General features: G+C 42.0%; 1 protein-coding gene and 1 long non-coding RNA gene across 6 annotated transcripts in view; one reads left to right on the top strand and one right to left on the bottom strand.

Annotated features, from left to right (window-relative positions):
• Positions 1-35: 35 nt before the first annotated feature.
• On the bottom strand, positions 36-12,410 carry TCEANC (transcription elongation factor A N-terminal and central domain containing). 5 transcript variants are annotated; one of them, XM_054544339.2, is made up of 4 exons: positions 12,312-12,410; positions 10,132-10,216; positions 5,721-5,837; positions 36-2,946 (listed from the first exon to the last, which is right to left on the bottom strand). In XM_054544339.2, the coding sequence occupies exons 3-4, from the start codon at positions 5,800-5,802 to the stop codon at positions 1,883-1,885; spliced, it is 1,146 nt and encodes a 381-aa protein (XP_054400314.1). In that variant the 5' UTR covers positions 5,803-5,837; positions 10,132-10,216; positions 12,312-12,410; the 3' UTR covers positions 36-1,882. The 5 variants fall into 5 exon arrangements, with proteins under 5 accessions (XP_054400314.1, XP_054400315.1, XP_054400317.1 ...); XM_054544340.2 differs by having other exon boundaries at positions 10,132-10,822; positions 12,312-12,388; XM_054544342.2 differs by having other exon boundaries at positions 12,187-12,312.
• A 96-nt stretch (positions 12,411-12,506) lies between these two features.
• Positions 12,507-27,695, top strand: part of LOC129052892 (uncharacterized) — a 73,270-nt gene continuing 58,081 nt past the window's right edge. Inside the window, exons 1-2 of the long non-coding RNA XR_008518021.2 lie at positions 12,507-12,908; positions 21,523-21,590. This is a non-coding gene — a long non-coding RNA (uncharacterized LOC129052892). The remainder of the gene's footprint in view (positions 12,909-21,522; positions 21,591-27,695) is intronic.

Below are 27,695 nucleotides of genomic sequence, written 5' to 3'. Positions count from 1 at the left end.
CCATGAAGGTTTTTATATTTTAGAGAGTAAGGAAATTTCCATTTCAATGACTTTTATTTGTCTGAACATTTAGTTTACCAAATTCCAATATAAATAAAAACCACACACATCTACACAAACCCCCAAAGCAAAACATAAACACCGACTTGAACTAATCAAATTTGGTTTTTATGTGCTGTGCTCTTTCGTAACCACTGAATAGTTTTTCAGATTATTCCAAGTCATATGAAACCACACTTTGTGAAACTTTAAGTTTTAGATGACCTTGCAAGTTAAGGACTAAACATGTTGCATCACAAAAAGCAGCCCTGGGAAGACACGGGGAGAAAGTATATCAAAATAGATTTCACACTTGATGGCATTGAGCCGCCTCTTCCAAATTATTTGAAAATACAAACATATTTTACTTTTATGCATGTTTTGGAGAATTCTGTCAGGCAGCTAAAGTGTACATACAGTTAGGCCTTCAGAGCTCCAACAAAAGAAGAGAGTTAGGAGAAAAGAACTGGTGACAAAGTGAAATGTTAGTTTTGTAGAGACCGCCAAAGTAAACTTTTTAAAACTATAAAACGGTGAACATTCCACGAGTTTTTTAAGGAAAAAAAATCAGCCATAATCACATAGAAGGCGTGCTGTATTCAAACAATTATATAAACTGGTTAAACACTGTTTGCAAAGGTCTCAAAGAGGTAATTTCATCTCAATTCATTTATTAGATAAATGTCTGTTACTACATTCAAAGGTTAAGGTGATGGGCTTCCTCTGACAGACTAACGACCATTAATGTCCATCTCAAGGACACTTGTCCTTGAGAACATGAAGACTCCTGACATCAGAAACTAAACATCCTAGAGTTTAAATACCCCCGAAACACCTGTTCACAGGGGGGAAAAAACAAAAACAAAAACAAACAAACAAAAAAAACAACTACGAAACTCCTTCGACTAAGCAAGAGGGCTCCAAACAAAATTCTAACTGTGGGATGAGTTCCAGGGTGACTTTTGTGGTTGAAGGGAGACCTATAAATGAGAAAAGAGAGGGGAAAAGAATGAAGATCTAGTCACCCAATGTTGGAGTCTAAACACATTCTTCATTTCGTCCCCGACCTCGGGGAATACACTTCTCAGAAGTTGATATTGAGCCAGTCTCAGTAAGTCAAGAGGGAGAAAATCTGGGATCTGTCTGAATTGGTACTATTTATGGTTGTGTCACTTGGGCATGTCACCACACCTCTGTGGACCTGTTTCCTCATTCGTGAAGTTCCTGGAATAATACTCTTGTCTTAGAGCTGTAAAAAGGATCAAATGAGAACCTATTTCTGAGTAGTTCTCAACTCTGACTGCATCTTAAAATAACTTGAGGAATGAAAAAAGAAATGTTGATGCCTGGGTCCCATCTCATAGGTTCCAACTGAATTGTTCTAGGGTGGGGTCTCAGCACCAGTGGGTTTTGAAAGCTTCCCAGATGATTCTAATATGCAGCCACTGCTGAGAGCCACAGGCCTATTGCTAAAGTAGCACTTCTCAAACTATCCCATCCTGGAAGATTACCTGGGGATCCTGCCAAAATGCAGATTCGGATTTAACGGTGTGAGGCCTGGGAATGCATTTCCCACAGTCTCCCATTTTATGCTGGGCTATTCTCATCCACACTCTGTCTACAGTAAGGTACTAAATGGCCATAAGGCACAATACAAATATTCATCCACTCCCTCTCCCCAAACTGTAACTTTTAGGGATGGTGGTGTCAGCTTCAGCTAACGACTTTCTTTCCTCCTTCTTCTGTTTTAGAGTAGTGTGTATAAGATTTTTAAAAGCACAAAAAGGTTGTACAAATAAAAGGTATCACTCCAGTTATCTGTTAAGAGAACACTGATTTACAGTTACAAGCACATCCACTTGCTATGGTACCACTGCTCCCCACATTCGTTACAAATTACGTAAGTCATCATTTGTTCATCTGGGTTTGAATTCCGCACCCAGCTGGGAAGGAAAAGTGTTCCTCTGTCAATTACAGTGACTTTGCAATTGTATTTCTCACAGCGTCTGCATTTTATTTTATTTGTCTGTGTGCCATCCGTTACTTGGGGAAGGTAATGTTCCTGGATACAAGATTCCGTGTAGGAGGCTCTCAACTGCTTCAGTTCCTTATTTGCCATCTCCATGACAGTCATTTCAGCAAATTCTCGTGGAGACGTGGTCCCAGAGAGCAAGTTTTGTTGTAAATGAGAATTTTTGGGGTTCTTCAAATTGGCAACTTTGCTTCTGATGCAAGTTTTGTATTTTTTGATGTTCTTTGAATAAAGGGTAAAAACATGCTCTTCAATTTCTCTTGCAAAGTTTTGCCACAAATCAGCTTTGGGTTGATCTGTGGAAGAACTAGTTAAAGCTGCGTAAAGAAGCTCTATGCATTTAGTTCTCATGGGTGTTGTGGGATCCAGCAACTCACTTGATCTCTTGCCAGTGGATTCAGGGTCACCATCCCGAAAATGCTCTTCCTTAGGTTTCAATTGAATGGCTCTATTTTCAGGCACAATAATTTCACTGAGTTTTGCAACATCTTGGGAAGACAGAGAATTTGAGCTGCAGATGCCCAGTGTCTCATCCTGACTTGGGTCATGAGAAGGTCCTGAATTTTCTTCTTTATTACCCCTCAGAGGAAATAATTTAGGGCTGTTCCTCGCTTTGAAGTGAGTCTCTTTATAAACAGCTTTCCACTTTGATAGCAAACACTTGGCTTTCTTTTTCAAAGCCACAGAGGGGCAGTTTTTGAGGACTCTGTACACAGCTCTGACCACATCTGTCTCCTGGAGATGCTCCTTAGTCACATAAATTGTTTCTAGCTCAGTAAGGTGGTTGCCAAGATCCTCAAAATTCCTTTTGGACATCAGTTGCTCAATAAGAGAAGCTCTGGCAGCTATCTGGTTCTTGTCAGACATCTTTACAGCTGCGAAGAAAAAAGAGGTTTCAGTTTTCTTAAGTTAGCCATTGCTAGTCGCAGCTTCTGGATACTAAAATAGCACTTTCTGTCAGTTACCTAGGCAATGTTTTCTGAAGGAGTCATGTAATACAAATGTATGCGACATGCTAGAAAATGGAATCTTTAAGGTGGTATGGTTTACTCTCAAGAGTTTAATTCCTATGAGTGGAAAACAAACAAACAGTATTGCAGAGCCTCTACATAACATCTGCTTAAGAGGCTTGCCAGAGGATCTGCTATAGCTTTTCCACCTCCAATTTTACAAATCAATGATCTTTCTAGATTAATCAATCCATTTGGGTGGAATCCGGTGGTCATGTTGGAGATGAAATCATGCCGGTGTCAGCATCAATATGGCAATGCTGAACAGTGCTAGACAATTTTTCCCCAGAGTCAGCTATATAACTGAACTACTTGCTCATTTCATAATCTTTAAAGTGGTACTCTTCTGAAAACAAAAGAGAAACAAGACAGAAAGGGTTTGCTAATGTCTCAAGCAATCTAAGGAAAATGGGAGACAGCACAGGTTGAAAAGCAGCTAGAGATATGTCTGCGGGTCCCAAAAGGCTACACTGCGGGTCCCAACAGGCTACACTGCGGGTCCCAACAGGCTACACTGTGCTGCCTTAGGAGTCTTCTGAACAAGGGAAAGGTTCAGACCCAACGATCCAGATGATTTATGACTTTAGACTAACGGTTCCTACATTTTGGTTTTGTTAATTTTTTAAAAACTTTTAAGTGTAAAAAGTTGCTCAATGATTATGTCTGTGTGAATTTCATCCTAGGCAGGCAAACGTTTACTTTTATCTACGCAGTCTATTTTTTCCCTCCACATAATGTACATAATCTTGTCTATATAATACCCTTGGATCTATATTTATCTGTCTGGTCTAAATGTGAACATAAGCATCTTGATGGCAGGGACTGTGTCTTTTCAAAAATCCATGGGCTCTGTTTTATAGCACTTGATATTAAATAATCACCACTGAACATACACAGGCTAAGAACACTGAAGTGTTTAGAGAGAGAATTCATGCAATCTTCCCAGACACCATATGACAAGTGACATAAAACATAATGACCTTTTAGTAATTCTACTTCCATAAATTTACTTTAAGGAAATGAGAGATGTGGAGACTGCATATGTAAGAATTTTCTTCTAAGGAGAAATTGGAAGGCCCTCAAATGGTTAAATGGAGAATGGTTAAAAATATGGCACACTCCTAGGATACAATAATATAACCATTTAAAAATCATGTATTTATATAATATTTAATGACATGGAAAAATGGTCATAAGGTTAAGTGAAAAACAATCAAGATGTAAAACTATATTAAAGATTAAACAGTTAACATATGGGCTGGGCATGGTGGCTCACCCTGTAATCCCAGCACTTTGGGAGGCCGAGGCGGGCGGATCACGAGGTCAGGAGATTGAGACCATCCTGGCTAACATGGTGAAACCCCGTCTCTACTAAAAATACAAAAAATTAGCCGTGTGTGGTGGCGGGCACCTGTAGTCCTAGCTACTTGGGAGGCTGAAGCAGGAGAATGGCGTGAACCTGGGAGGCAGAGTTTGCAGTGAGCCAAGATCGTACCACTGCACTTCAGCCTGGGCAACACAGCAAGACTCTGTCTACAAAAAATAAATAAATAAATAAATAAATAAATAAATAAACCAGTTATCATATGACCCAGCAGATCCAAGAGAAATGAAAACATATGTCCACACAAAAACTTGTATACAAATGTTCATAGCAGTATTATTCACAATAGCCAAAAATGGGAAATAATCAAAATGTCCATCAACTGATGAATGGATAAATAAAAAGTGATTTATCCACACAACAGAATATTATTCTGCCATGAAAAGGAATGAAGTATTGATACGGTTACAACATGGATGAACCTTGAAAACATTATGCTGAGCGGAAGAAGCCAGACAGAAAAGACCACATATTGTATGATTTTATTTACATGAAATGTCCAAAACAGGCAAATCTATAGAGACAGAAAATAGATTAGTTGTTGACTAGGTAGGGTGGGGCAGAAGGGCAGTGGGGTGAAGGAGGAGGAGCAGCTGATACAGTTCAGGGATTTTCTTGGGAGGTGGTGGCACACATAAATCTTCTAAAGATTTATTTGTGGTGATGGGTTATACAACTGAGTATACTAAAAAACGCTGAATTGTACACTTTAGGTGAATTGTATGGTGCGTGAATTACATCTGAATAAAGGTGTTATTTAAAAATAGAATTTGATCCAAATTTTATTTAAGAATTACATGTGAAAAGACTGAAAAGAGATACACAAAATTTTAAAGAGGGGCATTTTCTGAATGGTAAGATTTTAGGTAATTTTCATTTGTTATTTTCCTCTTCTGTATTTTCTGTGATGAGCATGTATTGTTTTCATAATCAGAAAAGTTAATGGTCTAATGCAATTTCATGATAAACTATATGCACTTAAGATATACCTACTGAAAAATGGTATGAGCAATGAATCAATCACCTTCTACCCACCTTCCCTCTGGAACAAGAGTGTACATAACATTACTGAACTGTATACTTAAAAAGGCTTGAGACAGGCTGGGCGTGGTGGCTCACACCTGCAATCCCAGCACTTTGGGAGGCCAAGGTGGGTGGATCATGAGATCAAGAGATCGAGTCCATCCTGGCCAACATGGTGAAACCTCGTCTCTACTAAAAATACAAAAAGTTAACTGGACGTAGTGGCACACACCTGTAGTCCCAGCTACTCGGAAGGCTGAGGCAGGAGAATTGCTTGAACCCGGGAGGCAGAGGTTGCGGTGAGCCGAGATCATGCCACTGCACTCCAACCTGGCGACAGAGCGAGACTCTGTCAAAAAAAAAAAAAGGGCTTAAACACAGTAAATTTTATGTTTCGTATATTTTATCACAATTAAAATTTTTTAAAGAAATATGAAGAAAAGGTCAATAAAAGAACATATAAAATGAAAAGCAAAGTGCTTTTTGGTTGTTTATACATAAATACATTAACTTCTATAGATTTACTCATTTTGCTGGTAAGACAAATTGCTGCTTTCACCCCACTGAAACCCCGAAGCTATAATTTCAATTCCCTTTAAGAATTACCTTGAAACTCAGACCTTCAGTTGAGAAATTCTGACCTGAGTCAAATATTGCTTAACTTCCTTTTGGGCGCTGTAGGCCCATCTCTTATTCACCATCTTTCTCAATGCCTAGCAAACCTCCATCCTGATTTCAATAGTAATGCATATAGAATGCAGGCACATTGAATGTTTCTTCTTTGTTAGGAAACTTTTCAACGAGTCGGGGAGGGCTCAAGTACATTGAATAGCTTGAAACTTTATCACTGTGACACAACTGTGTGACTTCAAGATCTGAAGCAGACAATTCTGAGAGAAATGTTCGCTAATAGAGGGTGTGAATATTTTTTATTTTTCTGTGCTGTCTTGCCGGTTGTTAATTGAGTTTGATTCTTAGGAAGACCTCTTTTACTGTATGCAGTCTTTAAAAGTGGAATTTTAAAAAGGCAAAAAAGAATTATCTTTTAAGTGCTGGTTCACAATAATTAGGAAAATTACATAAGATCCTGAATTGATGGCCCTTTGTGAAACTAACTTTAAAACAAAACAAAACTGACTGCCCCAGGTTTTCTACATTCCAGCTCCCTCTGGTGGTTAAAAATGTAGGATTCAGAATCTTGGTTATGTAAGGGTACTTAACTCTTCATATTTGGGGATAAAGTTTGAGGGGAGATGCACCTGTTTGAGATGCAGTAATCGATTTCTGAGGCAATTATGAATACTTATCTGAATGCAAAGCCACAGGTGACATAGCCACTCTTAAGAGACGATATTCACGTTTCAGAAGGAAGGTGGGTAGAAGGTGATTGATTTCATTTCTCATACCATTTCTCAGTATGTATATCTTAAATGTATACAGTTTATCATGAAATTATATTGGACCAATAACTTTTCTGATTATGAAAACAACGCATGCTCATCACAGAAAATACAGAAAAGAGTAAAAGAACAAATGAAAATTACCTAAAATCTTACCATTCAGAAAATGCCCCTCTTTAAAATTTTGCGTATCTCTTCAGTCTTTTCATATGTAATTCTTAAATAAAATTTGGATCAGATTCTATTTTTAAATAAAATCTTTATTCAGATGCAATTCACATACCATACAATTCCCCTAAAGTGTACAATTCAGTGGCTTTTAGTATATTCACAGTTGTGTAACCCATCACCACAAATAAATCAACTTTAGATTTATGTGTGCCACCCCACCCCCCCGCAAGAAAATCCCTGCACTTTAGCAGCCACTCGTCTTTCTTCACTCCACTGCCCTTCTGTCCCACCCCACCAAGTCAACAACTAATCTTTTTTCTGTCTGTATAGATTCGCTGTCTGGACATTTCATGTGAATAAAATCATACAGTATGTGGTCTTTCGTATCTGGCTTCTTCTATTCAGCATAACATTTTCAAGGCTCATCCATGTTGTAGCATGTATCAGTACTTCATTCCTTTTCATGGCAGAATAATATTCTGTTGTGTGGATAAACCACATTTTATTTATCCATTCATCAGTTGATGGACATTTTGATTATTTCCCATTTTTGGCTATTATGAATAATACTGCTATGAACATTTGTGTACAAGTGTGTGTGTGTATGTGTGTGTGTGTTTTTTTTTTTTTTTGAGATGGAGTCTCGCTTTGTCACCCGTGCTGGAGTGCAGTGGTGCAATCCTGGCTCACTGCAATCTACACCTCCTGGGTTCAAGTGATTCTCGTGCCTCAGACCCCTGAGTAGCTAGGATTACAGGCATGTGCCACCACGCCAGGCTACTTTTTGTATTTTTAGTAGAGACAGGGTTTCATCACGTTGGCCAGGCTGGTCTCGAGCTCCTGACCTCAGGTGATCCACATGCCTTGGCCTCCTAAAGTGCTGGGATTACAGGCATGTGCCATCACACCCGGCCTGTGTACAAGTTTTTGCATGGACATATGTTTTCATTTATCTTGAATCTGCTGGATTATATAACTCTGTTTAATCTTTTATATAGTTTTGCATCTTGATTTTTTTTCACTTAGCTTTAGGACTATTTTTCCACATCATTAAATATTCTCTAAAAACACGATTTTTAAATGGTTATGTTATCGGATCATCCTAGGAGTTTGCGATAGTTTTTAATCATTCTCCTATTTGAGGGCCTTCCAGTTTCTCCTAAGTTTGAAGAAAATTCGTACATATGCGGTCTCCACATCTCTCATTTCCTTAAAGTGAATTCATAGAAGTAGAATTACTAAAAGGTAATTATGTTTTATGTCACTTGTCATATGGTGTCTGAGAAGATTGCATGAATTCTCTCTCTAAACACTTCAGTGTTCTTAGCCTGTGTATGTTCAGTGGTGATTATTTAATATCAAGTGCTATAAAACAGAGCCCATGGATTTTTGAAAAGACACAGTCCCTGCCATCAAGATGCTTATGTCCAGCACTCTTTTCATCCTCCCAAACTGAAAACTCTGCACCCATTAAACAACTCCTCATTCTTCCCTCCCTCCAGCCCCTGGCAATCACCACTCGACTTTCTGTCTCTATGGATGAGACTACTCTAGGTACTTCATGTGAGTGGAATCATACAGTATTTCTCTTTTTATGACTGGCTTATTTCACTTAGCATAATGTCCTCAAGGTTCATCCATGTTGTAGCATGTGTCAGAACTTCCTTCCTTTTTAAGAATGAATAATATTCCATTGTCTATACATAACACATTTTGTTTATCCATTCAAATGTCAACGGATACTTGAGTTGCTTCTGGCTTTTGGCCATTGTGAATAACACTGCTGTGAGCACTGGTATACCAATCTCTCTTTGAGACCCTGCTTTCAATTCTTCTGAGTATATACTCAAAAATGGAATTGCTGGATCATATGGTAATTCTATTTTTAATTTTTTGAGGACCCACTGTATTGTTTTCCATTCCCTTCCACATTTTTAACAGGATTTAAATCCAGTCAAACTTTCTAGTCCTCTGTGGGACCATCATGTGGATATAAAGGATTCATTGCCCTAGGAGGGTACAATGTGGAAGCCATTGAGATTCAAAATTCTGACAATTGCCATAAAAAGACAAAGTAAGGCATATGACCAGCTTAGTTCTACATAGTTCATTCAATAAATATATATTAGGGATTGAGTATGTGCTAGATGCTGAGCCTAAAGAGACAGTCTCTGCCTTGAAGGAGCTGATAGCCTAGTGGAAGTAATACTGACAAGAAACTAGCCTGTTACAACACATGTGGAATTTCAACATGGACAGACACTGGCTGCTAGGGGAAACACACACAGGATGGTACCAAACCCTATCTGGGTTCACCATCATCTGGACAGATACAATTTGCTTCTTTACTGCCTTCACTCTATTTCTGGCACTCACAAGGCCCAACTGTGAGTCTGGCACTTTGTTAGAGGGATCATCCTCTAGTACAGATCTCAGAAAGACATTCCCTCATTTTCCTGCTTAAAGCCCTTCAGAGGTTTCCCCTTGCTTTCATGATGGAGCCAAAGCTCCTTGGCCAGTGGCAAAAAGAGCCTTAGCAGGCCTCCCTCTTGACTACTCTCAATCACTGATGGGCACGGCTCTGTGCCTTTGCTCGAGCAGCATCCTGAGCCTGGCTGATCTCTCACCGTTAGTGGTTCTCAACCCTAACTGCACATTAGAATCCTCTGGGGAAATTAAACAACAAAAAAACAGAAACAAACAATGGCAGGGCCTCACTCCAGATAGGATGAATTAGGATCTCTGACGATAGGGCCTGCATATTGGCTCAGCTCTCCAGGGTGACTCTGATTTAAACCACACACAGGCATACAACCCTCCTCCACACCCAAGCAGGACCTGCCAGTTAGGCTGCCATCAGCCCCAAAGACAGCTCTGGTTCTGCTCCTGGACTGAATGCAGACAACTGTATGACTCTGGCTTTTCTAGATGAGTCCCATTCAGTCACAAAAGATTTAAAACACCTACTGTGTACAATGCAGCTGAGAACCTTCTCTACAAATTACAAATGACAACTGTAATATTTTAAGTGTCATAATGTACACAATTCCTGATATTCACCCCCTCACTTACCTCTTCACAGTGGAAGGCAACATATATTTATTGAGCAACTCTCTGGGCCATACACCCTCCAGTCATCTCAATCCTCACAATACTCCTGAAATACAGATAATGGCTTATTTTCATCTTACAGGTGAGGAAACCTATTAAAAACAGTAAATAATTTGCATGTTTTATTTTCATGGTGTTTATCACATTTAAAAAACGTTTTTACTGCCTTCCCCACAAGACCATAAGAGAAGATCCACATGTTTTATTCACCTATACACACCTAGCAAACACCCAGTCAGTGCTTACTATTACTTAACACATTTTTGTTGTTGTTAAATGAGTGATGAGTATCCAGGATGCTCTCTCTCTTCTCTGCTTGTGAGCTTCATTTCTTTTCCCAACACACCAGCTTGCCTGTACTCATTGCACCTAAGCCCAGTGCCCCTTGGCTTCTTCCGTAGGAGACCAAGCCCATCTCGATTCTAGTTCAAAAAAATCATTCAAAAAATCCTAGTTCAAATAAATCTTGTTAAAAAAACAAAACCAACAAACAAAAAAACAAAACCATGGTGCCCACTGTGGGCTAATGAAGTGGGTTTGAGGGGTCAAAACATCTGCATAAGGAAGGTCAAGCAGGTCCAGTTCCCAGAAGTGAGGGGTGCTGAGCAAGTTGGATAAGTTTCTTGACCATTCTGTGCCTCAATTTCCTCATCTACAAAATGGGAGAAATCCAAAATCCTAGGATTAATGAGAATTAAATGAAAGTCTTGGTAAAGTGCTTTGAACTATGGCTGTCACACAGTAAGTGTGAATAATAGGATGTGAATCTACAATTAAAAGGCTTAAAAATAATCTACCAAACCAGGCATTGTTCTAGAGCAGGGGGTCAGCACACTTTTTCTGTTAAAGATCAGAAGGTATATATTTTAGGCTTTGTAGGCCATACAATCTCTATGGACTAGTCAACTCTGCTGCTCTTGTAGCAGCAACAGCAGATACAGAAAATAACATAAACGGATAGGCATGATCTTGTTCTGGTAACACTTGTTTACAGAAACAGGCAGGCTGGATTTGGCTGCAGGCCATAGTTTGTTGACCCTTTTCTAGATCAGGGCTGTGCAACATATATATAACATGTAAACCACAAATACGATTTAAAATTTTCCAGTAGTCATGTTAAAAAATAAAAATCGGTGAAATTAATTATACATTTTATTTAACCCAGTGTATCCAGAATAGTCATTTCAACATGTGATTAATATAAACAAATCGAGATATTTTACATTCTTTTTCATGCTAATTCTCGAAAATTCACTGTCTTATACTTATAGCACATCTCAATTCGGACTAGCCACATTTCAAGTGCTCAAGCCCTATGTAACTAATGGCTATCATTATTGGGACACCACGGTTCTAGAACTGATGCTAATATGGATAATGCTTAGGTGCATACCTACACCAAAAAGTGTATACAGTGCCAGGAAAAGTAGGCACGAAATATGGTATTGGATCCATATAAAAACTTATAAAGATTAGCTAATATTATAGTAAGCAAGGTGCACACATCTGCACAAAAATGGCCTAAACCCTGAGAAGAACGAGAGGAAAGTTCTGGAAACAATGTTTCCAGAAGTTGGTAACAAGTCAAAAATAACCTAGATCTGTTCAGATCTTTAGATCTCTTTAAAGCCTAAAGAGAAACTGTAACTTTCTAGCCCCAACCCACTTAACAGCTCCCCAGCTTCACAGGAAGCCCCGCCCTCTATGGAGAGAAATGATGACAAATGTTGGCAGCAGTGTAGCGGTTACTGAACAGCCACTCAGCACTGCGCTAGGGCCATTTCCCTTAATGGTGACTCCTAGTAAAGGTGCAGCGAGGGGAAGGGACCAGCCCAACCTCCCGGTCTAGCCCGGGTTCGAGTTCCGGTGGGTGGGGTCGAGCAACATGCAAAGCCTGCTGCTAATCATCTTGGGATGACGGCCCGGCACCCAGCACACAAACAGCGACAGTCCCGAGGGTTCAGTTCACTCTGGCGACCTCGACAGTCGGAGAGGAAGGGGCGGGGGTGCGAGCACCTTTTGGACCTACGCCGCCCAGGGCGCACCGGAAAGCTGCCGCGAGCCGGGGTGGGCTTCCGCTGGGAACAAGGGCTCGCCTTTTTGCGGGACACAGGCCCTGGCAAACCTGAAGCATGACTCACCGAAAAGCGCAGGCGCAGTTCCGGAGCCTTCAGCTGCCCAGTGCCCACGGAGAACTTCCGATCACCCGGACTGGGACAACGCCAAGGCTCAGCCAATCCAAGCCCACAGGCCGGCGCACGTGGTCCTGGGACCCAGCGCATGCGCGCTAGGGAAATGGCGCCTGCGTAGAGCGAACGGCGGTTGCCGTGGGACTGCGCTCGCGCGGCTTCCTAGAGGAGGAGCCATGGCCCCGCCCCGGGCCCGAGAGAAAAAGTGCACTGCACTTTCGTTTTTTAGCAGCAAAGTTTGTTGATGTACTTTACCACTTATCTTTTCTGTTTCTACTCAGGACAGTCAAGACAGTGCTCAGCTAGATGTTCACATAACTGTAGACATAAATGTGAATCTATTTAACGCAGTAATTAATTCAAAAAGTGTTTTTAGCATCCTAGCATGCATCAGTGGATATGAAAGTAGTAAATGTTAATTGAGTGGTCATGTGCATCCTGGACTTCTCATCTGTGCACATTCTCATTCTTTGCCTGCAAAGGGCCAGTAAAAGCACAGTGATGGTTGAACGAATGTGACAGCCTCCTTTGCTGATGCCTTACTCCAAGGTAATTTGGGGAAAGGTTCAGGGAAACAGAGTATCCAATCCAATACTCTGGACTGGGTGCTGGCAGGAAGGAGAGCGATTGTATGATTAGGTATCATAATAAATCTTACCTAAAAGGAGGGGAGACAAGACCAGTGACTCATTAACTGGGATAGGGGATGTTTGGTCATTTTTGTGGTTTGGACAATGTTTATGTTTTTTTAGCATTCCCACGTGATTACAAAGGAGTCTTGTTTTTGTCTTGATCCATCTGGTCAAAGAGTGGCCACGTCTGATGGTGTTCTGTGAAGTATTTATGTTCCGCGGAGCACCAAGGCCCAGCTGTGACTGCCGGGGCAGCTCAGAGCTGTCAGGGGTTACTTTTTTCTTGCTATTACAGGGCTAAAATGTTTACGGATTATATAATACCTTTTTAAAGAAAAAATTGTTTGGCTGGGCGTGGTGGCTCACGCCTGTAATCCCGGCACTTTGGGAGGCCGAGGCAGGCAAATCACGAGGTCAGGAGATCGAGACCATCCTGGCTAACATGGTGAAACCCCATCTCTACTAAAAATACGAAAAATTAGCCGGGCGTGGTGGCACGTGCCTGTAATCCCAGCTACTTGGGAGGCTGAGGCAGGAGAGTCGCTTGAACCCGGGAGGCGGAGGTTGCAGTGAGCTGAGATCGTGCCACTGCACTCCAGCCTAGCGACAGAGCAAGACTTCGTCTCAAAAAAAAAAAAAAAAAAAAAAAATCATTTAATGACACTTGTCACTTGTTAAAGCATGGTAAGGAAGACTTTATTCAGGACCATTGAGGTAGACATAGGGACCACTGCAACAGGGTCTTGCAGTGGGGAAGAGAGATTGGGCTCAACTTCAAATGTAGCATGGAAGAGTGAGAATTTATAGCCAAGGAGCAATGTAGGGGGGTCAGTGGATGGAAAATTATTAAGAGGAAACATCAGGGGTAAGGGGGATTCTGTCTAAACCAACCTGACAAGATTCTTGCTGAAGACGGGCCGGGGTGATCAGATGTCACCTGGAGGTTGGTGGAGGATGAGGAACCAAATCAGATATTAAGGGTGATCAGATATTGAGGGTGGTTGCTTTTGGCTAAACTGATTTATCAAGGCTTTTTGCTAAAACTGGATTTTACGAGGAAGTGCACAGATAGGCCTAGTCAGGAGACTGACTAAAGTTTGGTTGGAAAAGAATGCTTGATAATCCTTACTTTTGCCTGTTAAAATAAAAAAAAATGACATAATTTAAATTTGGCAGAGTTTATGTGAGCAAAGAATGATTCATGAATCGGACAGCACTCAGAATCAGAATAGGTTCAGAGAGCTTTGTGGGCGGTGAGTATTTATAGACAGAGAATGGAAGTAAAATACAGAAATAGGCTGATTGGTTGCAATCAATGATCAGATCATTTGGATATGATCTGAGCAGTTGGCAGCTTGTGATTGGCTGAAGCTTGTCTGCTTGTGTTTGGCTGAGACTTGGCTGTTTATTATGCTCTTCCTTAGGTTAAACTTTCAGTGTATTTATGTACTAAGTTAAATTGCAATTCATTGTGTAGAAAATCAAAGTAAAGAGACAGCCTTGAGCCAACAGCCTGCTTATTTAATTTAACATGCTTTAATGGTATTTCTCTTCTCATTGTTACTTTTTTGGTTCATTTTATGAGTACTCTTGCCCCACTTTGTAAACACTGATTTAAAAATCCGAAGGACTATTGGCTCCTAGACCAACCATCTCTAGTTTTAGACAGTGACCTAGGAAAAATACTTTCTTTGTGATCAGATTTGTAACATGCAATTCTTAAAATATCTGATATTTGTCAAAACAATGGCACTCAAACTATGAAAGGCTCAACCTGAAGGAGTCAGTTTGGAAACTAGAAGTTACAACAGAAGTGGTCATTAGAGCTTTGAGGCATATTATAATCAGTTTCTCATGAACTCTATACTGAAGAAAAAACAGAAATTACTCAAAAGTCTAAAATCAAAAACAACCTAGTGTTTTCTCTGGTGTGAAGGATAAGACCATTATTTCAACTAAGAGGCAAGCTATAATTACTGCGTAGTCCTGCCTTGTCTACTACAGTAGCCATATGTGGCTATTCAGATAAAATTTAAACTTCAGTTCCTCAGTTGCACTAGCTAAATGTCAAGTTCTCAATAGCCACCTGTGGCTAGTGGGTACCGTATTGGATAGCACAGATATAGAACATGCTCATTGCTGTAGAAATTTCTGGCTGAGTTCATCTGGAATGAATCTAGGGCTGCCAGTGGATTCTAAAGAGGTTGCTGAAAAGTTCGTTCTTTTGGGCAATTTAAAAATAGAATACCTATAAAAGTACTCACATCTATGATAATTTATCATGCATAGTTTTCTGGCCTTTGTTTTAAAATCATCTTTCAGCTGCTTCAATACTCTGGAATTCTCTTTGATAAATTTCCCTTAGTGCAGCGGAAACCTCTTTTCAATCTTTATTAAGTCTCTGAGTGGCAATATATTAATAGATATTCTGAGCTCATGCAGACAGCCCTTTCCTGCGAATTCCCCAGGAAGAGAGACAAAATCCTTTATGGGCCTTCTCCAGAGGCTAATGTTACACGTTGCTGAGGGAACAGTTACAGATGTTTTCCATGGAATGAGGTCACAGAAACTGCCTCTTTCTGGGTTCTGAGGTGCCAGCCGGTGTTCATTTCCTGATAAAACACCAGGACCAGACACTGGGCTTAACTGGGGATGTTCTTATAAGTCACAGTACATAAGGCATGGGATTAAAACAATGAACAGTTCCCTTGAAATCTCAGGAGTTACAGGATATTAGGAAATAGAACAAAAAGTCATACATTATAGAAACAGAAACCTTATGTTTAAGTTCTGCAACATATTTCTCAGACTTAGGCAGGTGAAATGACAGAGAAGCAGCGAACATGGTATCTCCAGTGAACATCCCCAGAGGCTTCCAGAAGAGCTAGTTCCACGGATCAGGCAGTGCCTGGCTGGTGGGCCACAGATTGCTTAAACCAACCTGATACTTCTTTTGTTCTTTGGAGGGGCCCACTTTGGAGATTTTCTGGAGGACCCTCCCTTTGCTGGTAGCCTCTTCTTACCCATTTCACGGTTCAGATGCTGCACCCTCTGGTTGGCCGCTAGCTCCTGCTTTTGGTAGCACATCCCACACAAACTTTTTCTGTTGGGTTACCTCACCTGCAGGCCTCTTGGTCAGGGTCCTTCCAAGACAGCCTAGGCCCAACTGTTTGCTCGATGTGCACTTAGCCCACGGGAACTACCCAGCGGCTTTGCTCCCCACCCAGCCCTGGAAGCAGGGCTGTTCCCTCTGCAGCCCTTCTCGTCATCTTCACAGTTGGTCTTAGGTAGCTCTAGCTGGCTTCTCGCCTATTCTTTTTTTTTTTTTGGAAAGTCAGGCACCATTCTACAACAGGGGCACCTGTCAATCTCTCTGAGTGGTTCTGTCAAAGTCACCCTCACTTGCCTTGGAGTGGGGGTGAGAAGGAAGCTTCCAGAACTGTAACAACCCTCTTTCACTGTTGCCTTCTCCTGTACATAAGCTGAAGAGTGGCAAAGGGGCATGGGTGGCAGGAGTTTTTGGCTAACCATTTAGTAAGCCCTGGGTAAATGGTCTAACATCTCTCATTAGAACCAGCAGACACTTAACATTGGGCTCTCACCTTTGCAGCCTTGGACAAAACTCTGAGTCAGGAAATATCCCATTTAATACCTTCTTGTACCTGTAGTAATCTCTAGATCAGTTCCATACCTCTTATTCTCCTTTTCTATACCATTTGTCCATTTTGCTAATTTCTTAGAAGGTATGTTATTCTACCATAGATTTATGGCAACATTTGGTGGAGAAATGATGAAGGACCCGAAAGTCTGGCTTCAGTCACCTCTTGGTTGATACGGTTTGGCTGTGTCCCCACCCAAATCTCATCTTGAATTGTAGTTCCTATAATGCCTATGTGTTGTGGGAGGGACCTGGTGGGAGGTAATTGATTCATGGGAGCAGTTACCCGCATGCCGTTCTTGTAATAGTGAGTTCTCACGAGATCTGATGGCTTTATAAGGGGTGTTTCCCCTTTTGCTCTGTACTTCTCCTTGCTTTCACCATGTGAAGAAGGATATGTTTGCTTCCCCTTCCACCACGGTTGTAAGTTTCCTGAGGCCTCCCCAGCCCTGCAGAACTGTGAGTCAATTAAACCTATTTGCTTATTAAATTACCCAGTCTCAGGTATTTCTTCACAGCAGTGTGAGAATATACTAATACATTGGTGCATATCATAAGAGGAAAATTCAGAGGCAGTGCAACATCTTTACTATTTTGTTACTAGGGATTCTTCAAAATTCTCTTTAATCAGAAAAATATAGAACACTTACGAAATGAAATGGAACAAGGGGACACCAACTCTACTCAAAGACCTCTGCCTGCCTACGCAGTTGCTATTTCCATTGCTATGAAGAAATCCAAACTGAGGCCTGTCATCTGGGGTTTTATTCTGCCAGAGTGGCTTGTGACCAGGAGTAGTACAGTCTGGAGGTGATCCTGACATGTGGACTGCCCCATGAAATGCCTCACTTCATTTTGGTTTTCGAGTCTTTGTTTTAAAGGGAAGTCATTTTGTAACAGCAGTTCATCAGCATAGCAAGACATAAGCATTAAACATTGAAGCATTGGTCCGTGCTGCTTCCTCTATCTTTCGTTCTTGCACCCCGTGGCCTCTGGCTCATTCTCATGGACTGACACTGTACACACCACCCACAGCCGTCCTTTCATGATGTGACCTGGCATGCTGCCAGGAGGGCCTATTTATCAACAGTGACAATATAAAGGACAGCCATGTTCTCTTCTTAGTCTTCAGTGGTAGACACATTTGGCCAGAAGTATACCGTTCTGATTTACAGTGCCCAAGAGAAGCGCTTTGCCATTTCAGCCTCATTTTCTCACAAAAACCTAATACATGGAGTTGCTGCACTATTTGGCTCATATAATAATGTGTTTTTTTAAATTTTTATTCATTTATTTTTGAGACAGAGTCTCACTCTGTCACCCAGGCTGGAGTGCAGTGGCGTGATCTTGGCTCACCGCAACCTCCAGCTCCTGGGTTCAAGCAATTCTCCTGCCTCAGCCTCTCAAGTAGCTGGGATTACAGGCATGTGCCACCACACCAGGCTGATTTTTGTGGTATTTTTAGTAGAGATAGGGTTTCACCATGTTGGCCAGGCTGGTCTGGAACTCCTGATCTCAAGTGATCCACCTGCCTTGGCCTCCCAAAGTGCTGAGATTACAGGCGTGAGCCACTGTGCCTGGCAATAATGTTTATATTAGTTGTTCTTCATTTCAAACCTTTACTGAGACCCCACCTAGGTTTCTGGTTGCTGAAGAGAATGAAGGTGTCAACTCTTTTGTCGTTATGAGAGTAGATCTATTACACTGGTATGTGGCCTGGGATAATTACATGTACTCGATCTCAGATTTGCATGATGGGGTTCACATGGTGGGCTTTGGTGAGTTTGGACCACCCAGCTTCAGCACACCTTACAAACAGCCAATCAGGTGCCTATTCTGCCCTAGCCAGGTGGCAGCCAGATGACCCCAGCTGGCCCGATTGCACATCCTCCCTGGAATGTGAATTTTAAGCAGAATGATGTGGAGTCTAAACATGGTGAAAGATCATTAAGGTGAGGGTGGTGTCCTTATGAGACCATTCCTCCAGTGGCTCCTTTCCCATACTTCTGCTTCTAGCCCAGCGGCCCATTTCCAAAGCTGGCTGGCTGGTCTCTCCCTCCACCTGTACACTCCTGCTATCCCTACTGTAACTTCCCTCTGCTGGGTCTGTTTTGGTGGCTTGCTAACAGTAAACACTAACTGACACAGCCTGTCTTAATATGGCTGTGTGATTTGAGGGACATCAGAAGAGAACCCCTGACCTTACCATGGTGCTAGAATTCCTTTCTTACTCATTCCTTTGGATGAAGACATTGAAAGCTGCTATTATAAAACAGCAACTATTACTTAGGAAAGGTTACACTTGAAGCTGTTTATTTGCTATGCCTGAGTTGTATTGTAAGGATCGTCTCCCTTGTCAGAGACCAATGAATGGGACATAGGATAAGTAAATGTTGATGGGGAGAATTGGGAGGGAATGAAAGGTCTGCAAGATTTGATTCTTCGAGATCTTAAGAGTGACTGAAGTGGAAGGTTCTGGGTACCCAGAAAGAAGCATGAGTTCATAAAACACCAGAGAGGAGAAGAAATGGAGCAAAGAGGGAGTAGGAGGAGATCCTGGAAACAGGAGATCCTGGTGGCAGCCACACACATGCAGCCACAAGGGAGCACTGCTGGAACTCTGAAAGAAGACTCCAAAAAACTGATGCAAGTGGAAAGCGGTTCACATTCAGCAGGGGAGCTGGGTGAGGATAGCCTGGACTCATCCTAGGAGGAAAAAGACTTGTAAAAGAAGTAACAGGGATAGAAAAGGGAGACGTAGAAACTTCCATCACTGTCCAGAAAGACTAATAGATGTGGGGCAGGTGAGAGTTCCAGGATCTTGAGCAGCAGGAATATTTCCTCAAACTTCAGCCCCTGGGCCCGTTGAACTTCCTCTCCAGATTCCGATGCCATTCACCTCCAGCAGCCTGGATGGCAGGCCAGTGAACACCCACAACAAAAGTCATCCGTGGCTGGATTATACCTGAGTCTGTGTAGCTTCAGCCACAACCTACCTGGCGCTGAGAGCTGAATTCACTCTAGGTGTCCCGAGCCATTCGGCACAATGTCAGACAGATGAGGCTCATCTTAAGGGGTAGGGGGAGTAATACTTTTACTTTTTGAAAGAAGTTCTTACTGAAGTATGACACATATACAGAAAAGTCAGTGTACAGATCATAAGTGTACTGCTTGTTAATTTTCACAGTGAACATGTCCATTCAAAAAGCACCATGAAGCAAAATTACCAGCCCCCTAGAAATTCTCCCCTTGTGTTCCCTTCCAGCATCCCGCCCCCACCACGGGTAAAAGCATAAACAGAATCCCAACTTTACCGCTATAGATTAATTTTGCCTGATTTTGAAACTTAAGTAAATGGAAGTGTACAGTATGTACTTTCTGGCTTCTTTTGATCAATTACATATTTTTGAAATTCGTCTGTGTTGCTGTGGGTAGCATTAAGCTATTCATTCTCATGTCTTCATAGTCCTTTATTGAATGAATACACTACAGTGCATCCATTCTAACAATGGACATTATGGATATTTGGGTTGTTCCATTGGGACTAATACAAATAGTACTGCTATTCATTTCTATTAGGTATACACCTAGCAGTGGAATTCTGGGTTGGTAATGCTATTTTTGGTCATAAATGATGACCAAAAATTTTAACCATAAGTTGACAATGCCAAGTCTCTTGTATGATTTGTGTACCTGAAAAAGGCAATTTCAAATGTGTTTTGAGCAACACCGTCATTAAAATAAATATATAGGCCGTCAAAGAAAATTATTGAGAAAGAAAGGGTAATTAGCTCTTACCTAATGACATTCAGCACTCTTAGTGCTATAGAAAGTGGCCACAGAGTGGAGGAAACCAAACCAAACAAACAAATAAGACAACACAGAAATGTAAAACAATTTATATGACACTACCAAATTGATTAAAGGTATGCACAAGATAATTATTTTGGTCAAAAATATGCATATGTAACCCCTCTATCTTATGCATATGTAACCTTTCTATCTTAAGCCCACTTAGCGGCAGCTCTTTCTGGCCCCAGGCAGACTCACCACCACACCATACTACTGCCTCCCAAGACGTAAGTCTATTTATAAATCATTTTACAGATTTTTTTCATGTGCATATTAATACTAGAATTTTTTATGAAGCATAGATATGACATTTAAAAATGCCAGATTTCTAAAAAGGTCAACCTAGAACCCCATTCTCCACACACAAAAAGGACCCTTGTTTGTATGTACAAAAATCCCAAAGTTCATATTACCTTACCATTCCTGGACCAGACAGAATGATGAAGCTGCATCTACACAACTCCAGGACAACACTTTGAATAGAGACAGAACACAGCTATTTGGTATCTGTAGTCACGGTCTGATGGAATTAAAGAGAAAAAAGGTTGAGTTCATTTATGTTGGTTTTTTAGATGTTGACCCAGTCTAAGCCTTTTTGACATTTTTAGAGGGCCTCAGACTTGTCAAAGGAGTTTTTTTTTTATCCCAATTAAAATCAATGTACTGAGATAAATTCACCAACATTCAATAAAAGCCAGTTTTAAAAATAGAAACGTGTCTAGCCAATACCTCTACCTTTCCTTCTTGGGGAGAAACTATCAGTGCTTTAGATTGTCAGGCTGATAGCTTTCCACCTTCCATGAGAACTGCATTTACCCGAAATTATGCTAAATAGTCATTATCCAATTCATCCTGTCAGGTTTCCAAAACACGTTAATTATTCTAAGAGACAAGCCCATTCGACTCAAAAAACAAATAACCGCTTTTAGAGGAGATTATCAAATTATAACATGTTCCAAAACTGTGATACTTCTCTCTCAAAATTTGGAATGATTTCACTCTATGTTTGTTTCTTTTGCAGAAATTAAATCACCTAACTGATATCTTATGGTCTGATTGGAACAGGATTTCAATAGCAGCCCTGGGAAAGTAAGTTCCAGAAAGTATACTTCTCTTCACTCAAGGAAAGGTAGCTGGGCCCGTATAAGGGGAGAGTGTTATTTGCAATGTTACGGATTTGTGAGAGATCACCATTTCTATCAAATCTTTCTGTTGTCCCCTCATCTAATGAATTCTAGAAAGTGAAGAGTCTATGTTGGGAAGTGATTCGCCATAGGTCTGCCCGTCTTATACACGTAAGCCCTGGCAGCCTTTGTTCTGAACTATCTTTTCTTTCTTTTTTTCTTTTTTCTTTCTTTTTTTTTTTTTTTTTGTGAGACGGAGTCTCACTCTGTTGCCCAGGCTGGAGGGCAGTGGCGTGATCTCGGCTCACTGCAACCTCTGCCTCCCGGGTTCAAGCAATTCTCTGCCTCAGCCTCCCGAGTAGCTGGGATTACAGGTGCCCACCACCACGCCCGGCTAATTTTTTTGTATTTTTAGTACAGATGGGGTTTCACCATCTTGGCCAGGCTGGTCTTGAACTCCTGACCTTGTGATCCATCCGGCTTGGCCTCCCAAAGTGCTGGGATTATAGGCGTGAGCCACCGTGCCCGGCCTCTTTTCAAGGATGTTTGTATAGTGAACAACCTTAGAGAATAGGGATAGCATCTTCCTTTTTGAAGGCAGACTTGGTTCCCGACTAAGATGATAAAGGTATTGTCTCCTTCCAGGACAAAGTTTGGGAAGCTTTGCTCTCAGCCCTCTTATTAGATTGGGGCTTTCCGAAACTCAGGACTCAGCTGTGGCTCAAGCTGACTGTGTATGCTGCACTCTGTGGCCCAGGCTGGAGTGCAGTGGCGCGATCTTGGCTCACTGCAACCTCCACCTCCTGGGTTCAAGTGATTCTCCTGCCTCACCCTCCTGAGTAGCTGAGATTACAGGTGTGCACCATTACGCCAGGCTAATTTTAGTATTTTTAGTAGAGATGGGGTTTGACCATGTTGGCCAGCCTGGTCTCGAACTCCTGACCTCAAGTTACCTGCCTGCCTCGGCCTCACAAAGTGCTGGGATTACAGGCATGAGCCACCGTGCCCGGCCAAGCTGTGTTTTTTTTTACCAATGTCTATGAAACCAGGACAGGACAACCTGCTAGCTTGTAATTCATGTAAAATATCAGCCTTTTCACGGTTCTTTTTTTTTTTTTTTTTGATGTTAAAGCCCATGGGCTAGTTCATATATGTCTTTATTTCTTTTTTTTTCTTTTTTTTAAATTATATTTTAAGTTTTAGGGTACATGTGCACAACGTGCAGGTTTGTTACATATGTATACATGTGCCATGTTGGTGTGCTGCACCCATTAACTCATCATTTAACATTAGGTATATCTCCTAACGCTATCCCTCCCCGCTTCCCCCACCCCACAACAGGCCCCGGTGTGTGATGTTCCCCTTCCTGTGTCCATGTGTTTTCATTGTTCAATTCCCACCTATGAGTGAGAACATGCAGTGTTTGGTTTTTTGACCTTGCAATAGTTTGCTGAGAATGATGGTTTCCAGCTTCATCCATGTCCCTACAAAGGACATGAACTCATCGTTTTTTATGGCTGCATAGTATTCCATGGTGTATATGTGCCACATTTTCTTAATCCAATCTATCATTGTTGGACATTTGGGTTGGTTCCAAGTCTCTGCTATTGTGAATAGTGCCGCAATAAACATCCGTGTGCATGTGTCTTTATAGCAGCACGATTTATAATCCTTTGGGCATATACCCAGTAATGGGATGGCTGTGTCAAATGGTATTTCTACTTCTAGATCCCTGAGGAATCGCCACACTGACTTCCACAAGGGTTGAACTAGTTTACAGTCCCACCAACAGTGTAAAAGTGTTCCTATTTCTCCACATCCTCTCCAGCACCTGTTGCTTCCTGACTTTTTAATGATCGCCATTGTAACTGGTGTGAGATGGTATCTCATTGTGGTTTTGATTTGCATTTCTCTGATGGCCAGTGATGATGAGCATTTTTTCATGTGTCTTTTGGCTGCATAAATGTCTTCTTTTGAGACGTGTCTGTTCATATCCTTCACCCACTTTTTGATAGGGTTTTTTGTTTTTTTCTTGTAAATTTGTTTGAGTTCATTGTAGATTCTGGATATTAGCCCTTTGTCAGATGAGTAGATTGCAAAAATTTTCTCCCATTCTGCAGGTTGCCCGTTCACTCTGATGATAGTTTCTTTTGCTGTGCAGAAGCTCTTTAGTTTAATGAGATCCCATTTGTCAATTTTGGCTTTTGTTGCCATTGCTTTTGGTGTTTTAGACATGAAGTCCTTGCCCATGCCTATGTCCTGAATGGTATTGCCTAGGTTTTCTTCTAGGGTTTTTATGGTTTTAGGTCTAACATTTAAGTCTCTAATCCATCTTGAATTAATTTTTGTATAAGGTGTAAGGAAGGGATCCAGTTTCAGCTTTCTACATATGGCTAGCCAGTTTTCCCAGCACCATTTATTAAACAGGGAATCCTTTCCCCATTTCTTGTTTTTGTCAGGTTTGTCAAAGATCAGATAGTTGTAGATATGTGGCATTATTTCTGAGGGCTCTGTTCTGTTCCATTGGTCTATATCTCTGTTTTGGTACCAGTACCATGCTGTTTTGGTTACTGTAGCCTTGTAGTATAGTTTGAAGTCAGGTAGCGTGATGCCTCCAGCTTTGTTCTTTTGGCTTAGGTCATAGTTCTGACCTATGAAGACATCTCCAGGTAAAAAATATTCCATAGCCAGCCCACAAGTATTCTGTGCTTTCAAGGAAAAAGGAAAGTACAAAAAAATGCAGGCTCCCAGCCTGGCACGGCGGCTCATGCCTGTAATCACAGCACTTTGGGAGGTCGAGGCAGGTGGATCGCCTGAGGTCAGGAGTTTGAGACCAGCCTGACCAATATGGTGAAACCCCATCTCTACTAAAAATACAAAAATTAGCCGGCTGTCGTGGTGTGCGCCTGTAGTCCTAGCTACTCAGGAGGCTGAGACAGTACTGCTTGAACCCGGGAGGTGGAGGTTGCAGTGAACCGAGATTGCGCCACTGCTCTCCAGCCTGGGCGACAGAGCAAGCTCCATCTCAAAAAAAACCAGGCTTTCTCAGGCTAGGCTAGAGGCCAGTGCTGTCTTAGGGAGGCATCAAGTAAGTGCCTGAGCAGTGGGGATACAGGGGTCACCCAAGTCCCAGCTGCCATCTTGCAGAAGAGGTACAGTATACACCCTCCACGCTGGGTGGAAATCCCCTGAGGTCTGTAAGGGAGGGGCAGGACAGATACCCCAGCCACAAGGAAGCTTTTCCCAGCCCCCAGAGCTGATGGTGAACATCTGAAGGGACCCACAGGTGAGGCAGAGGCCTGGCAGGTTGGGTCAGGAAAAGAGGATGTGAGGGAGAGCCAAGACTGGGCTTCAGAACACTGGTGGTGACTCAAGGATAAAATGACATGATCACAAAAGCAGAAGTATAGGCAGCCAGTGGATCTGCCAAGATGCCCCATCTCACCATAATCAGCAAGGAACCGGTGTCTGCCCCCAGTGAGGTTGACTACAATGGTTTGCTAATATGAACTGTGTGCAGAGGGTAAGGGAATACTACTCTCACCCCACTGCTAGTGGGCCTGTGAATTGGTGGAACCACTTAGGAGGGGAACCCAGCAGTAACTATTACAATGAAAAAAAACTGTGCATGTCCCATGGGAGAAATGTGGGCTGGAGTTCAATCAGCACCCTCAGAAGCCAGGTGCTTTCCTCTTGAAAATGGGAGAAAGAGAAGCTCTGTAGATGACATCTCCATGGCAACAGTGAACATGTCCAGGCCTGATGACATTTTGTGCCTTGGGGTTTTACCTGGTTTGGGGTAGGCTTCCATGTTTCCATCCTCATTTGGGAAAATTCTCACTACTTGGCTCTCAACCACTGTACTCTGGTGTGTGGCAGAGGAGTGGAGGGAGGCCACTGTCTTGTTGGAGAGTTAAAGCGACCCTACCGTAGATCCACGCATCTTACAGATACTGAGCCTCTGCCCCAGAGCCTGCCCAGAATTGTGCTGCTGTGGTAGCAATGCCAGCTCTGGAACCATCGCTCCTGGCCTGGTCTTGGTTTGGAAGGCCTAGAGAAGGCCAGTGGGAAATCGATTCTCCCAATTGCTATGGGATTACTAGGAGAACATTTTCCATACATCTGAAGGCTTAATGCTTCAAGATCCAAATGGTGGCTGGGCATAGTGGCTCACGCCTGTAATCCCAACACTTTGGGAGGTTGAGGCAGACAGATCACCTGAGGTCAGGAGTTCAAGACCAGCCTGGCCAACATGGTGAAAACCCATCTCTGCTAAAAATACAAAAATTAGCTGGGTGTGGTGGCACAGCTGTGTGTGGAGTCCTAGCTACTCGGGAGGCTGAAGCACAAGAATTGCTTGAACCCGGGAGGCGGAGGTTGCAGTGAACCGAGATTGCGCCACTGCACTCCAGCCTGGGCAACAGAGTGAAACTCGGTCTCAAAAAAAAAAAAAAATCCAAATGGTTTTATTTTAAGCATTTGTGATGGTAATCTTTCTTAAAAATACATGGTCTATTTCCTTGTTTGTTTGTTTTTTAATGTTTTACTGTGGAGAATTTGAAACATACAAAAAAGTAGACCAATTAGTATTCTGAGACCCTCATCACTCAGTTTCGTCAATTATCAACTCATGGCTTTTCTTGTTTCCTCTAGACCAGAGGTCAACAAACTACAGTATTTGGCCTCAGTCTGGCCAGCTACAGGCTTTAAAATTAACTTTTTAAAGAATGCAGCCACTCCCATTCGTTTACATATTGCCTATGGCTGCTTTTGTGCTATAGTGGCAGAGTTGAGTTGTGGTGACAGAGATGTCTGTCCCACAGAGCCTGAAATATTTATATATGGCTCATTCCAGAAAAAAATGTTTATCATCTTTTCTTCTAGATACCCTCATCGACTCCCTCCTCTGCCCCCCATTGTTTTCCAAGCAAATCCCAGACCTCATGTAATTTCATTTAAGTAGTTCAGTGTGTTTCTCTAAAGGGAAGAATTCTTTCTTTAAAAAAAGCATAACCGCAGTACCATTATCCCACCTAAAAGTATTGCTTAATATTGTCAGATATCCTGCAAGTGCTCAAATTTCTACTTGTCTCCTTGTTTTCTTAAACAATGAATACTCAACAACTCCATGCAGAGCCAGTGTTCAAGTGTCATCTTCTTGCTTTGCTCTTAGAGATAATGGAGGGATATTTGAAGGTTTTTTACATGTGACAAAGTTCTGAGACCAGTCTTAAGGTTATAGCAACATGGCTCAGGGTTCTTTGTTCTAGGAGTGAGTTACCTAACTAAAGGTACAACCCCTCTCCAGGGGCCCCCATTCTGGACAGTTTTGGATCATTTCCTCGGTTAGGGTCAGCCTTCAGTCTGGGGAAGAGTGGAGGCAGTGTTTTGAAGAAGGAGTAGTAGGCCTTCTCCTTGGTCATGTGGCTGGACACAGCCACCCCTTTGTGAATTATTAGAAGAGGATCCTCACAGGCCAAGGACTACCCAGCCTGCGACAGGCAGGCCTGTTCTTCCAGTTTGTTTCATTTCCTCAGAGGGAGTGAGTGACACAGCCTGTAGAATAGGGAGAGGATCATGCCACACAGGTCACATCTGCTGACAGTTGCCTACCTCCTTGCCTTTGAGAACTCCAAACAGTGTCATTCAGTACCCGTCTTTGCTGTGATAAAGGCCCAAATGTGGTCTCAAAATCCTCAACTCAGGGCTTTAGTCAGAATGACATTCAGCCTTAGCAGGCAAAAATGGGGGGACATGTCATTGTTATTTCAGTAGTTAATACTAACTTATGGGGCTGAAGGATGTGAGGACATGGTGCGGGAAGTCAGGGACCCCGAACAGAGGGACTGGCTGGAGCCATGGCAGAGGAACATAAATTGTGAAGATTTTATGGACATTTATCACTTCCCTAATAATACTCTTATAATTTCTTACCCCTGTCTTACTTTGATCTCTTAATCCTGTTATCTTCGTAAGCTGAGGATGTACGTCACCTCAGGACCACTATTGTACAAATTGATTGTAAAACATGTGTGTTTGAACAATATGAAATCAGTGCACCTTGAAAAAG

The sequence above is a fragment of the Pongo abelii genome, chromosome X (genome assembly GCF_028885655.2).
Source record: "Pongo abelii isolate AG06213 chromosome X, NHGRI_mPonAbe1-v2.0_pri, whole genome shotgun sequence".
NCBI classification, from domain to species: domain Eukaryota; kingdom Metazoa; phylum Chordata; class Mammalia; order Primates; family Hominidae; genus Pongo; species Pongo abelii.
This window is presented reverse-complemented; position numbering and strand designations above follow the sequence as displayed.